At 42.9% G+C, this 14055-nt stretch overlaps 1 protein-coding gene across 1 annotated transcript; it reads left to right on the top strand.

Annotated features, from left to right (window-relative positions):
- Window positions 1-2779: 2779 nt before the first annotated feature.
- On the top strand, window positions 2780-4854 carry LOC121776820 (stress-response A/B barrel domain-containing protein UP3-like). The gene is made up of 2 exons (XM_042173983.1): window positions 2780-2884; window positions 4200-4854. The coding sequence occupies exons 1-2, from the start codon at window positions 2780-2782 to the stop codon at window positions 4680-4682; spliced, it is 588 nt and encodes a 195-aa protein (XP_042029917.1). The 3' UTR covers window positions 4683-4854.
- The last annotated feature ends 9201 nt before the right edge of the window (window positions 4855-14055 follow it).

The raw sequence follows: 14055 nt of genomic DNA, 5'->3' as shown, positions 1-14055 counted from the left end.
CTACTAGGCAAACGACTGACCTCTTCGACGAGTATTTGCATGTCGGTGAGTCCACTAGAATCCTTTGCCTTAAAAATTTTTGCGAGGGCGTTCGTTCAGCTTCGGGGATGAATTCCTTCGGGCACCCACCACCAATGATTGTCAATGGTTGCTTCGTCTTCACGAAACAGTCCATGGTTTTCCTGGTATGTTTGGCAGCATTGACTGTATGCATTGGAGGTGGAAGAATTGTCCGACTGCTTGGAGGGGGCAACACTTAAGCGGCCACAAAGGCGGCGGCCCAACACTTATCCTTGAAGCGGTCGCCGACTATCGCCTATGGATTTGATATGCATATTTCGGTGTTGCCGGATCCAACAACGACTTGAACGTGCTCTATTCTTCACCACTCTTCAATGATGTGTTGAATGGTGTAGCACCGGCGATTGACTACACCGTCAACGGAAATACATATCACATGGGTTACTATCTTGCCGATGGTATCTACCCAAGGTGGTCGACTTTCGTGAAGACGCTCAGCAACCTGCAAGACCCGAGACGGGTTCTTTTTGTGCAGCGTCAAGAGTCCGCTCGTAAAGACGTCGAAAGAGCTTTGGGGGTCCTTCAAGCCAGATTCAACATTGTGAAGGCCCCGTCTAGGCTGTGGTACGTGAAAAATATTGCCGACATCATGTACACGTGTATTATCTTGCACAATATGATTATAGCTGACGAAGGACCGAGGGCGGCTAGCTTTTACGACGAGGATGAAGCCGGAAGCTCAACCGCGAGGTCTCCCCCACGCCGAGGTGTGCATACGACGGTGGGTGAGAGGATCGAAACAAGGCACACAATGCGCGATACCCGAACCCACGTTGAGCTATAAGAATATCTAATCAAACACATTTGGGAAAAATTCGGCCACGAGTAGTGGATTTTTTTAATTTTATGAATTTAATTATGTAATTTTTAATTTTTAGGATTTAAATTATGTAATTTTTAATTTTTAAGACTTTAATTATGAAAATTTTAATTTTAGGATTTTAATTATGTAATTTTTAATTTTTATGTAATTTGTAATATTATTCCGGATATTTTTTATGCATTTTAATATTGTGGAAATGTTTTTATGTAAATTGAATGATATAATGGTGAGACCCTTGAGCTTGTCCTTGCGGAAGAGCACGGATGTGGGTGTTGTGCTCTTACCTAAGAGCAGGGAGTAAAAGTGGGTCCGGGCCCACATACGTGCACGTTGACAAGAGCACGGACGTGGATGCACTAAAGTGATTAAATTTCCAGAAACTTTATAACTTGAGTGCATATGAATGCTCTTTTAGAGAGCAGAACACTAACGCATATAAATTACTCGCAATTCCAAGTATGAAGTACCATATGAACAAAGGTTATGGCTAAGGCCATTAGCAATGGCGCGCCACGTCATCAGTTTTATCCTCCTACCCCCAACCTGCAATGTGGCGCCCTAAGGCGCGCCCTATGAATTTTCATTTTATTTGAATATTTAAATAACAACAAAAATTGGGAAAAAACTTCATTTCATTTATACAAATTAATACATTACAATACGAATAAAAAAAATACGCAAACTCAGCGACGGCGGTTACGGGCCCACACTTCTTCAATCATGTCGTTCATGAGCTGAACATGGTCTTGTTGGTTGCGCATTGAGGCCTGTCTAGCTAGAACCTCATTGAAGCCCGGCGGTAATCCTCTAGCGGAGGGCTCGGTCGCCGTGCTGGACGAGCTAGATGCATCGTCATCATCGTTCCAGTCGGTGATGCTCCTACCCTCATGCTCGACTATCATGTTGTGCATGATTATGCACGTATACATAACATCGGCGATGACTTCCTTGAACCAGAGACGAGTCGGCCCCTTCACAATTGCCCACCGTGCTTGGAGCACACCAAATCCCGCTCGACATCTTTACGCGCCGACTCCTGCTTTTGCGCAAATAAAGCCCTCTTCTCACCAATTGGGCAGCTGATCGTCATCACAAAAACAGGCCACCGTGAGTATATGCCATCGGCCAAGTAGTACCCCATGTGGTATCGGCGGCTGTTGGCAGCGAACTCGATGGCCGGGATGTTGCCATTGCATTGCTCGGTGAAGAGGGTGGATGATTTGAGGACGTTAATGTCGTTGTTCGACCCGGCTACGCCGAAGTAAGCATGCCAGATCCAAAGCCGATGGTCAGCGACGGCTTCGAGGATCATCGTCGGGTGGCTGCCCTTGTATCCACTTGTGAATTGGCCTCTCCACGCCGTCGGACAATTCTTCCACTACCAGTGCATACAGTCGATGCTCCCTAGCATCCCAGGAAAGCCGTGCGCTATCTCGTGCATCTTCATCAGGCCGTGGCAATCAGCGGCAGTCGGCTTGTGCAAATATGTGTCACCGTAGGCCTCCACAACTCCCCTACAAAATCTCTTCAGACACTCCCGGCCTGTTGTCTCCCCGACGTGGAGGTACTCATCGAAAATGTCCGTTGTGGTGCCGTAGGCCAACTGACGGAGTGCAGCCTTGCACTTTTGCAACGGTGTAAGGTCGGGTCTGCCGACGCCGTCTTCCCGATACGTGAAGGTAACGCGGAATTCTAAACCGACGGTGGAAAACAGTCTGTCCCCATAGTGGTTGATCGGCAAAATAGTCTGCAATCAGACGTTCGTGAGCTGCTGTCTGGTCGCGTCGGACAGACCTCCGACGTCGAATAGGCCTGTGGATCTGCTCCGCTGCCGCCGCCGCCGCCTCGCACTGCAATTGGGCTAAGCATTCCGCCATGGCCTCTTCAACGGCTGTATCTAAGGCTTCCGAGGTGGCCGAGGTCGAACTACCCGACTCCGAGGAGCTAGAACTAGTGGCTTCATCGTCGTGGTTTATTTTGGTATTTGAGAGAGGTAGAAATGTGACAGATGAGCGAAATGAGAGAGGTGTGATGTTCGTACGAACAAGTGAATGAGAAACGAGGTTTAAATAGCCATCGAAAACGCGTGCCATCGTTTGCCGAGCCCACAATGGCGCGGACGATGATGCGGATGATAGGTCATCGTCCGCGACGTAGGGCGCGTCCTATGCATCGGCCGCGGACGATGGCGGCCACCCACAATATGGGCATCGTCCGCGCCCGAGGACGATAGACGCCATCGAGCGTGCCATCGGGCGCCCCATTGCGGGTGGCCTAAAGAAACTAAACGTAAGATAGCAGTACTTCAAAGAAATAGTGACCAGAGAGAGAGACAACACTTCAACTTTGAAAAACCTAAAGTTGAAACCAAGAAGAAAAGAGTGAAAAGAAAAACATTGAAAGAAGAAAAGACTAAGAAGAAAAACATTGAAAAAGGAGGTGAAAAAAAGGAAAATAATGTGATGTCAAAATTACCAAACAGAAACAACTACAATAAAGGAAAGTGGCCTATGTGGAATAATTGGTGCTCACATACGCTCATATATGGTTGTGCAGCATATCGTTTCTCTAGCGTCATGATCTAAAATCAAGACCAAATCTCTACCATTAAATTTCAAAATGAGTGGATGAGTATTTCAACACAATGACCTGAGTATTTCAACACAAGTACACGAAAATATCAGCACAGCTTTATTGAGATTTTACATGCATTATGTTGAGATTTTACATACATTGTATTCAGATTTTTTTGATGTATCTGTTGATAAAAATCTGCTTATCAACATATACGAAACTGAAATAAAAATCATCAAATTTCATCATTCGAACATCGTCGGAACATATGCAATTGAGATTTCGTTAGAATCCTTATAAAATTACATTTAATTTGATATATGTTTTGTGAAAAAATAATTTAAATCGAGTGAGTTATGTAAATTTAAAGTTTTGGAATAATTTTAATAAGAGAAAATTGCCATTAATACCCTTTAATTTTATTTAATAATTATTTAAATTTAAAATATAATCTACTTGACATTATATGAACCACTAGATCTCCTAATATAATGATTAAAAATTGACCTTAATTTTGAATTATTAATTAGTTAGCAATTGATCATCTCCCCTATATATATAGGGTTGTAATCAAATTGAGATTTTTTAACTGAATTGAGATGCATTATCAGCTACTCATTTTTATTAAATGGGTGGTACAGAATTTCCCACATAGAAAATATTTTTAAATTTATTAATTATGAAAGAGTAGAATAGTAATTTCATGTTTTAATTATGAAAGGATATCTGCCTCGGCAAGCCCCCTCTCCCTTCCCTCCTCAGCCACCATTGCCTCCACATCTACGCCGGCCCTGTCGCCCGCTGCCGATCCGCCTCCCTCACCTTCACTTACCTCCTCCACTCCCGCTACATATCCAAATCGGATCTGGCTTCCTACACCGATGACCCCGCTCACATCAGCGTCGTCAATAATTACGTCAAGTCAGTCGTTGACGACGTCATGGCCGTCGATTGGGTGGCTGACGGCTTCTCCGGTTCGGTGGCGGTCCCTCCGGGGTCGTTGCTGCGGCTAACGGTGATGAAGCCGAAGGAGGAGGAGGCATGGAAGGGTGAGATTTTGGGGATTGTGAGGGGGATGAAGGAGAAATTTGATTCGATTGAGCAGCTTACGGTTGGGGAGAATTTCTCGCCGGGAAGGAGCAAGGGTTTCTCGAATGCGTCGATTGCAGTGGCGAAGGACCTTGAATCGAATGCTAAAATTTAGGATCATGTTTAGAGGCTAGGTTCACTGTGTTTATCTGTATCAGCAGCTCTCAAATCAGATCTATTTAGCTAATTTCTGAAATTAGATTGAGTTTTTATGATTTTGTAGCTGCAATCGGCAGTTGATGAGCATTTGATTTATCATTTAGTGATTGGAAAAATGTTGAATTTTTGGATCAAATCAAATTTGCTGATATTTGAAATTGAGTTGTGTTTTTATGATTTACTCATATGCTTGTTGAACATTTGATTATCGTCGATTTTGTCATTTATTGATTTAAAAAATTATTGAAATTGTGCTGGATCTGAGCTGGAGTAGGGAATCAAGCAAAATCACAATCACAATCACAACTAAATAAGCCGAGTGGGATCAATAAGGGAGCACGTGATCATCCGAATGGGCATGATGAGGTGGCGAGTGAAGGCGTAGGATGCATGGGAGGAGCGGAGTATAAAAAGGGGACCACGCCACCTTCATTTGTGTGTGTTGTGTGATTTGATTAATGTGTTTTGAATCGTGGATCTGAGGCAATTATCGCTTATTGCTTTCGTTGTAATTCTGCATTATAGTTCCTATTTCGCAATATAATTCCTCTTTGATCGTGTCATTTTATTGTGTCTGTGGCATAACTCATTTGATTGTGGATTGATTTGTGAATCGAATCCATAATTGGGAAACCACGAGCTAAGGTGGTAACAAGTGGTATTCAGAGCATTCGATCTCTGGACGATGGATCGGTGACGCGAAGCATGGAAATGGAGAGGAAAGTGATGGATCTGGTGGAGAAACAGATGAGCAGGTTCAGAGTGGGAAATTTGAGGAGATTACGTAGGCGATCGCTGCGATTAATCTGCAGAATCAGAAGAATAAATTGGTGTTGGAGAATGGGGAAGGAAGTGGTGGAAGCAATGGCCGATGGGGTGAGAAGAGGAGTGACTGGGTAGATCTACGCGTTACGAGTTCCCAAAATTTGATGGAGATGGATTCGAAGGTTGGGTAATGCGAGCAGAGTATTTTTTTCAAGTTGCGAAGGTACCGGAGGAGGAAAGGGTGAGAGTGGCGGCGATCCACCTTGAAAGGAAAGGCTCTGCAATGGCATAAAGGTTTTGAGAGCTTGCATGGTGACATCGCCTATGCGAATTGGGCTTGCTATATCGTAGGAATGACTGCTTGTTTTGGAGCAAATGCTTTTGAGGATCCGCTGACAGATCTTCGAAACTTGAAGTAAATGGGAACGTTGCAATCTTATATGGATACATTTGATGAGCTGTATCCAAGAGCAGGTATTAGAGAGGATCAGGCGCTAAGGCTTTTTCTATTAGGTTTAGTGGATGAATTACAGATGCCCATAAGGATGTTTAAACCAAAAGCGCTAGCTGAAACTTACTCGCTTGCTAAGCTGCAAGAGCTCACTGTGAAGACGTTAGGAGGAGGGAAGTCTAAGGGAATTCAAAGTGGAGCTCAACCAGGAAATAGCTACTATTCGAGTAGTAAGCCGTTGGCAGTGACAACCACCAACAAATCGGTGGAAAATTCAGGTAACTGGGGAGGAAACAACTGAGATAACACTCGTTTTGGAGGAGTCAGAGCTAGTGCGAATTTGAACCTAAGGAGATGGATGAGAAGAGAGCAAAACATGAGTGTTTTTGGTGTCCAGAAAAGTTTACTCCCAATCATAAGTGCTCTATGCGGACAACTCATACAAAGGGAAGAGCATGTTGAACTTGAGGAACCAGAGGAGGAGAGTGAGAATTGTGAGGAGGAAAAGCGGGATCTACAGCTATCTTTGCACGCGGTCTGGGAAAGGATGGGCTCAAGTAATGAGGATTCGTGGATTATGTCAGAAGAATGCTCTGAAAATTCTGGTAGACACCTGTAGCACACACAATTTCTTGAGCTCTAAAATGGCTAAGAGAATCAACTATGAATTGACTCATGTGGACTCTAAGGCAATGGAGGTGGGTTATGGCCAGATATTACAGAGTAAGCAAATGTGTAGCTGTTAGGGTTTTGTATACTAAAAATCACCTTTCGAGTGATTGCATACTGTAAAACTCTAATGGTTATTTTCCAATAAATGCAACAGATTTTTTTTGTCATAATGTTGTTATGTTTTACATTTAATGGTTATTTATTGCATATTTAAATGTATAAGCAAACGTAACAAAGTCTAAGTCTTTGTTTTAGTAGACCGGTTGTGGGCGTCGTCCAATTTAAGGTAACACGGTCAGTTCTAAACAAAGAAAAATAAGAATTTCACAACCTAGATAGGGTTAAACTACCTATCGCAAAAAGTTGCAATGTCAGTCCGATTATTTCTAAGCCTTATTGAAATAAGATGACGTTGGTGTGGTATAGCACTGAATGGATCTAATAGCAAGACGAGTCTTTATGCTATCAACTGAAAGACGAGGTCTTGATAATTAATTTCTTAATCAATGTACGTTAGCATTGAGCACACGACATTGAGTATCCACTACTTTGACTTACCAAAGGTGCGGGTTTTTCGTAACCCAACGATCCAGGTATATTGGGTAGTGGTGATCATTATCTAGCAGTGCTAGGATTGCTATTATGTTGAAACGTACGTGAGGAGAGTCTCGTTTGATAACATCCACAAGAGGAGCTCGAAACGAGGTTTTATTATTCGGAACCTAGCTAGTTGGAGTTTGATTACTTTATGAATAATAAATAAGAGTTTCTTACTAAGTCCACTCTTGGAATTCGAAATATGTTAATTAATTAAGTCTACAGTAGACATTAATTAATTAATGGATGTTTCTATCTTAAGCGCGGGAAATAAATCAAATGCAATTAAAGGAAATCTGGAATACTTGTAATTTCGGATTTGGAAGGTAGTGCAATATTACTTCTGTAGTGGCTACTCGTAATATTCCAATATAAGCTTATATTAAATTGTGGGTTCAATTTAATTAGTAAAAAGCTAATTGGGTGAGGCCTGTTCCAAATTCTTCCTTAGATCCCTCACTGGGCCCAATATGTGACTTATATAAATAGGAGAATAAAGGAGAAAAAAGATACACTTTTAATATACTAAAATTTTCGTCCCCCTCTAGAAAGAGAGAGCTCGAAATTTGTACTCCCTCCGTGAGCAGTTTCCGTCTTCCATTATTTGAGTCCTAGTACGTTGGTGAGATTTGCCCACACAAATATCAGCGTATAGTCCGAGACACTAATCAGAAGATCCAAGGTCTTGTATTGAAGATCTTCACATGGGACGGAGCAAGCCATCATCGATTCTTGATTGAATCTACGAGGTAAATTGACTAATTCCTTAGTAAGCATGCTTTAGGGATTTTATGTGCTAAAGCATGTTTTTAATTCAAGTTATGAGCATGATACATGTGATAATTACGCGAATAGAATTTGTATAAATAATCTGCTAAATAGATCAAGTTTATATGATCGGTAAATCACGCACGCTTCCGCTGCCAACCCCTTCAATTGGTATCAGAGCCAGTCTTTGGCACTAATTATTTGGATTTAAATTTCGCGAAATTCATGTATGCATGTATTATTTGATTGCGAAGCATGTTCTTGGTGTTTTGTTTAATAAATTTTGCATAATGAACTCAAGAACTATCGAATCAAAGAACTTGAATTACTCGATCGTACGGGACGTACGAACCGTCGGCGCTTGCGCCGAGACGGATTGCACCACGCGCGATCGTGAAATAGGGTTGTCGATTGAGTGGGAGCCGAGGGATCGCGATCACGGGGCGACGCGCAGTCGAGCGTGGGCTCGAGCGCGACGCTGGCCGAGACCGCAAAACCCCAGGCGTTCCCTGCACCAAGGCCGACTTGAAGGCTGGCACGGAGTGGTGGTTCGTCCGAGAACCACCGAGACACCAGGCACCGAGATCTGGAACCCTAGGCGGAAGGAAGGGTGGTCGGAGCTGGCCGAGAGAGGGCGCGCCACCATGCGCGCCGCTGGCCGAGAGCTCGCGCCACCCGACGGCTCGGATGTCCGAGACGGGCGCAGAGACGCTGGTCGAGAGGTGCGCGCCTGGCCGAGAAGTGTCGGCAACCGACGGTCGCCACTGGCCGAGACGGACGCGTCGAGTTGCGCGCCGTGTGCCATTGCGATGGGAGCATCGTCGCTCGGATAGGCCGAGACGGGCGACAGCAACTGGCCGAGAGCAGCGCCACCGTCGTGCGCGCCGCTAGCCGAGGACCACGTCACCCGACGTGCTCAGCTGGCCGAGACGCGTCGGCACCCGACGGTCGAGACGACCGAGACGGGCGCTCGCTAGTGTCCGAGACGCTGCGTGCGTCGTGATTCGACGACGAATTCGTCGGATCTTCGTCGTTCATCGTTCGTTCGAACTTCGTACGATGAGATAACGATGAAGGATTATTTTAATAATTATTTAATTATTTTATTAAAAGATATCATTAAAATATTATTATTTAATGGAAATAAAATCTTTTTGGAAGATTTGTCTAGATTTTAGGAATATTTTTATTATTTTCTATATCTATGGAAATAAATAATATTATTTTGATTCCTAGATGATATGGATAAAAATAATTTAATAGTTTCCTAATATTTATATATCTAAGATCCTAAAAAGGATAGATATGTATGAATACATTAAATAATGAAATATCTCTTCCTAATCTTGAACACGGAATTAATTTGAATTTAATTTTTCATATCTTATTAAGAATTAAATAATTTATTTATTTTAGACATATCTTATAGTAGACATGGATAAGAATTATATTCTAGAACAATAATTTCCTAAAGGAAGATACCAATTAATAAAAGATTTAATTATCCAGCAAATTAAATACCAACAGAATTTAATGAAAGCCTTTCTCTGCCCTAAGGCTAAGGATAATTAAAGAAAAACCATAACCCTAAATATCTAAGCTATAATTACGAACTCAACGTTTGTATATGGTCTCCATCAATTGGTCTGCAATTTATGAAGCCTTTTTCTAATATTATTGCCACCTGCTCTGTGGGGACAATAATCCTAAGAAAATAGCAAGTTCATGAGGGCGGACTTCTCAAATATAAATAGTACGAACTAGAATGTAGTTTCCAATATTATCGCCGCCTGCTCTGTGGGGACAATAATCCTAAGAAACTGTGAGATTCAGAAGTTCACACAGGATTTATGAGATAGCTTGATCTTGTTAGCAGCACATGAGTATTGTTATGAGAGTGTGTTGTAGAAATGAGACTCTGTAATGCTAAAGAGATGGTCTTGCTTAGGCAACATTAGGCGGCCATGCCACTCTGTGGTCTCTGGACTATTCGCTGGTGTTGTGACCAGTAAAATTGTAAGATTTTAATGCGTATTGACTTCCTCTGGAGGGTACAAAATTTTAATATTACTATTGTAAGATTTTGAAAAGTTTTATGGTTAATCTAATCAAACTTCTTACATAAGTTTATGACAATAGTAAAATACTCTGTTTTGCAGTGCAAATCTAATCGTCAATATGTCGTTCAATCCTCTTTCTGCAATTCTCAAAGAAAATAAACTCGAGGGCCAAAATTACATAGAATGGAAACAAAATTTGGACATCGTTCTCACAGCAGATGAGTACATCTTTGTGCTCACTACCTCGCGACCTCCATTGCCGCCGGCTAACGCTGCGGCAGGAGTCAGAGATGCACACAGACGGTGGCATAAGGCGAATGAGATGACTAAGTGCTACATGTTGGCATCTATGTCATCAGTACTCAAGCATCAACATTCTGCTATGGAAACTGCCGCCGAGATTATGCAGAATCTCAAGAATCTTTTTGGTACTCAGAATCGAACGGCTAAGTCTCAAGCCTTTCGGAGTATCATGTCGAAGACAATGAAGGAAGACTCATCTGTGAGGGACCACGTCCTCGAGATGATGGGTCACTTCAACCAAATTGAGGTCTTGGGAGGGACGATCGATCCCGAGTCCCATGTGACTATCATCCTTCAAAGTCTTCCCCCTAGCTTCCAACAGTTCAAGCTCAACTTCGAGATGAACAAAAGGAATTACACCTTGGCAGAGCTGTTGACTGAACTTCAGTCGGCAGAGGACCTTATGGTCCAGGCTAAGGCGGCCATGATGATTTCGGCGTCTCGTTCCTCTGGCTTAAAGCCTAGCAAAGGAAAAAGGCAGGCACCGAACTCAGGACCGGCCAAGATAGCTAAGGGGAAGAAGAAGGCTAACAAGAAGCCCACGGGGAAGTGTTTCAAGTGTGGAGAGAAGGGGCATTGGAAGCCAGACTGTCTTAAACGGGGCAAGGCTACAGGTATGGACTAGGCTCTAGTTGTCGAGTCTTGTTTGACTTCGACATCAATTTGCACTAGGGTTATTTACACAGGAGCCACTGATCATATTTGTTTTGATCCTGACTTAATGCAGGTGACAAGACGGCTACATGATCGTGAGATCGAAGTCCAGCTGGGCGACGCTACCAAAGTGGCAGCCGTTGCAGTGGGAGACATTTATTTGCGTTTTAGTAGTGATAGATTTTTGATTTTGAAGAATGTTTTGTTGATACCTTCTTTTAGAAGAAATTTAATTTCAGTTTCTAAATTGGTTTATGATGGATATTCGATTTCTTTTAATGACAACTGCGTTATTAAGAAAGATGGTTCTTATATCTGTCGTGGTATCATGGAAAACAATCTGTATACAATCACTTCTGCACAGTTTAATAATCGCAAATCAGAACTCAATACAACATCGAAAATTTCAAAGAAACGAAAGGAACCTTCAAGTTCAATGAACGAAACGTACTTGTGGCACCTTAGACTTGGTCATGCCAATGAAAGGAGGATCCATTCTCTAGTTCAACAAGATCTTATCAAAGGTCTAGAGGAGGAACCTTTTCATAAGTGTGAGTCATGCTTAGAAGGCAAGATGACCAAGAGGCCTTTTAAGGCTAAGGGCAATAGAGCCAAGGAAGTACTTGAGCTCGTTCATTCCAATGTATGTGGACCAATGTCTACTGAGGCAAGAGGTGGTTTTTGACACTTCATCACTTTTATTGATGACTTCTCGAAAATTGGATATGTCTACTTGATGCATCACAAGTCAGAGTCTTTTGACAAGTTTAAAGACTTTAAGACTCTTGTGGAGAAGTATCATGGGAAGAATATCAAATGCCTAAGATCTGATCGTGGAGGCGAATACCTCAGTGCCGAATTTTTGGACTACTTATCGGAAGTGGGAATTGAATCCCAACTGACTGCGCTGGGCACGCCCCAGCAGAACGGCGTGGTTGAAAGAAGGAACAAGACCTTATTAAACATGGTTCGATCGATGATGAGTTATGCACGTCTGCCTATTTCATTTTGGGGACATGTCTTGTTTTCTGCAAGCCACATTTTAGACAATTTACCATCAAAATCCGTACCTAAAACTCCATATGAGTTGTGGACTGGGCGTAAGCCCAATCTAGCACATCTCAAGGTTTGGGGTTGCCCGACTCATGTATTGGAAAATGATCCAACTAAGCTAGGATCTAGGACGGAGATATGTTTGTTTATAGGATACCCCAAAGGGAAGAAAGGTTATGAATTCTTTAGTCTCCGAGATAAGAAAGTCATTGTGAGCACTCACGCGACATTCTTAGAGGAAGACTATGTAATGAATCATAAACCCAGTAGTGAAGTGGCCCTTGATGAGCTAACTTCTGTCACAAGTTCCATTAACCAAGAACAAGTACCAAGTGTACAAACAATTCCCGAAACTTAAACTTCTACTCAAAATATTGTAGTGCCGCGCCGCAGTGGGAGGGTCTCACATGAGCCCGACAGATACATTGGTTTGGGGGAATCTATGGATCACTCCTCGGAAAGCAATGTATTAGATCCCTGGAACTTTGCGGAAGCGCTGGCAGATGTCGATCATTGCGAATGGGTGAAAGCAATGGATTCAGAACTACAATCTATGATAGACAAAGACGTCTACGATTTGTCCGTCCTACCCGAAGGCTGTACTGCCATTGGGAGCAAGTGGATATATAAACGTAAACGTGGACCCGATGGACGAGTTAAAGTCTTCAAAGTAAGACTAGTGGCCAAGGGGTATACCCAAAAGGAAGACATCGATTATGATGAGACCTTCTCCCCAGTGGCCATGCTCAAATCGATCCGGATACTGTTGTCTATTGCAGCTGATATGGATTGGGATGTATGGCAGATGGACGTTAAGACTGCGTTTCTCAACGGCAGTCTTGAGGAGACCATCTACATGGAACAACCTGAAGAATATGCCATAAAGGGCGAATAACACATGGTTTGGAGGCTTAAGAAGGCCATTTATGGCCTCAAGCAAGCATCTAGATCGTGGAGCCAATGTTTCGATCAAACTGTTTGCAAGTTTGGATTCGAAAAGTGCCAAAGTGAAAGCTGTGTGTATAAGAAAGTTGATAAGGGGAATGTAGTATTCTTAGTTTTATATGTAGATGACATTCTTCTAATTGGAAATGATAAAAAGATGTTGTCATCAGTTCGAACATGGTTGTCGAACCAGTTCGAGATTAAGGATATGGGAGACGCGGGACACATCCTCGGGATCAAGGTTCTTCGGAATCGAGAGGAGAAGATGTTGTGCTTATCTCAAGAATCTTACATCGAAACAGTACTTAGTCGTTTTAGCATGCAGGATGCCAAGAAAGGTTTATTACCTTTTAGACATGGCATCCATTTATCTCAAGAGATGTGCCCTAAAATGCAGTCTGAGATATAGGAAATGAGAAGGATTCCATATGCTTCGGCAGTTGGAAGTCTCATGTATGCTATGCTTTGTACTAGACCTGATATTTGCTTTGCTGTTGGCATGGTGGCAAGATATCAGTTGAATCCGGGCCAAGGACATTGGACTACCGTAAAGAACATACTCAAGTACCTTAAACGGACTAAGGACTATGCTCTAGTTTACAATGCATCCGAGCTCTGTCCTTTGGGATATACTCACTCAGACTTTCAAGCTGATCAGGACTCGAGAAAATCTACTTCAGGATATGTGTTCACCTTAGGAGGTGGAGCCGTAATTTGGAAGAGTGTGAAGCAGAAATGCATCGCGGACTCGACCATGGAAGCCGAGTATGTGGCCGCTTCGGAGGCTGCAAAAGAGGCAGTATGGTTCAAGAACTTCCTTATGGATTTAGGTGTGGTTTCGAATCTGCCCAAGAGCATCACCATTTATTGTGACAATTCTGGTGCTGTGGCAAACTCGAAAGAACCAAGAGCTCACAAAGCGAGCAAACACATAGAGCGGAAGTATCATATCATCAGGGATATAGTGCAGAGAGGAGACATACAAGTGGTCAAGATTGCGTCAGAGAACAACCTGGCAGATCCTTATACAAAGGCTTTGGCGGTGAAACCGTTAGAATGCC

The sequence above is a fragment of the Salvia splendens genome, chromosome 18 (assembly GCF_004379255.2).
Source record: "Salvia splendens isolate huo1 chromosome 18, SspV2, whole genome shotgun sequence".
In the NCBI taxonomy this organism is placed as follows: domain Eukaryota; kingdom Viridiplantae; phylum Streptophyta; class Magnoliopsida; order Lamiales; family Lamiaceae; genus Salvia; species Salvia splendens.
The sequence above is the reverse complement of the archived record's forward strand: the minus strand, read 5'-3'. Positions and strand labels throughout refer to the sequence as shown.

Excerpts from the sequence above, each read along its gene's own strand:
- LOC121776820 (XM_042173983.1), top strand. The coding sequence starts at position 2,780 with ATGGCCTCTTCAACGGCTGTATCTAAGGCTTCCGAGGTGGCCGAGGTC. Across the intron at positions 2,885-4,199 it reads CATCGTCGTGGTTTATTTTG|GATATCTGCCTCGGCAAGCC; the intron begins GTATTTGAGAGA and ends TAATTATGAAAG.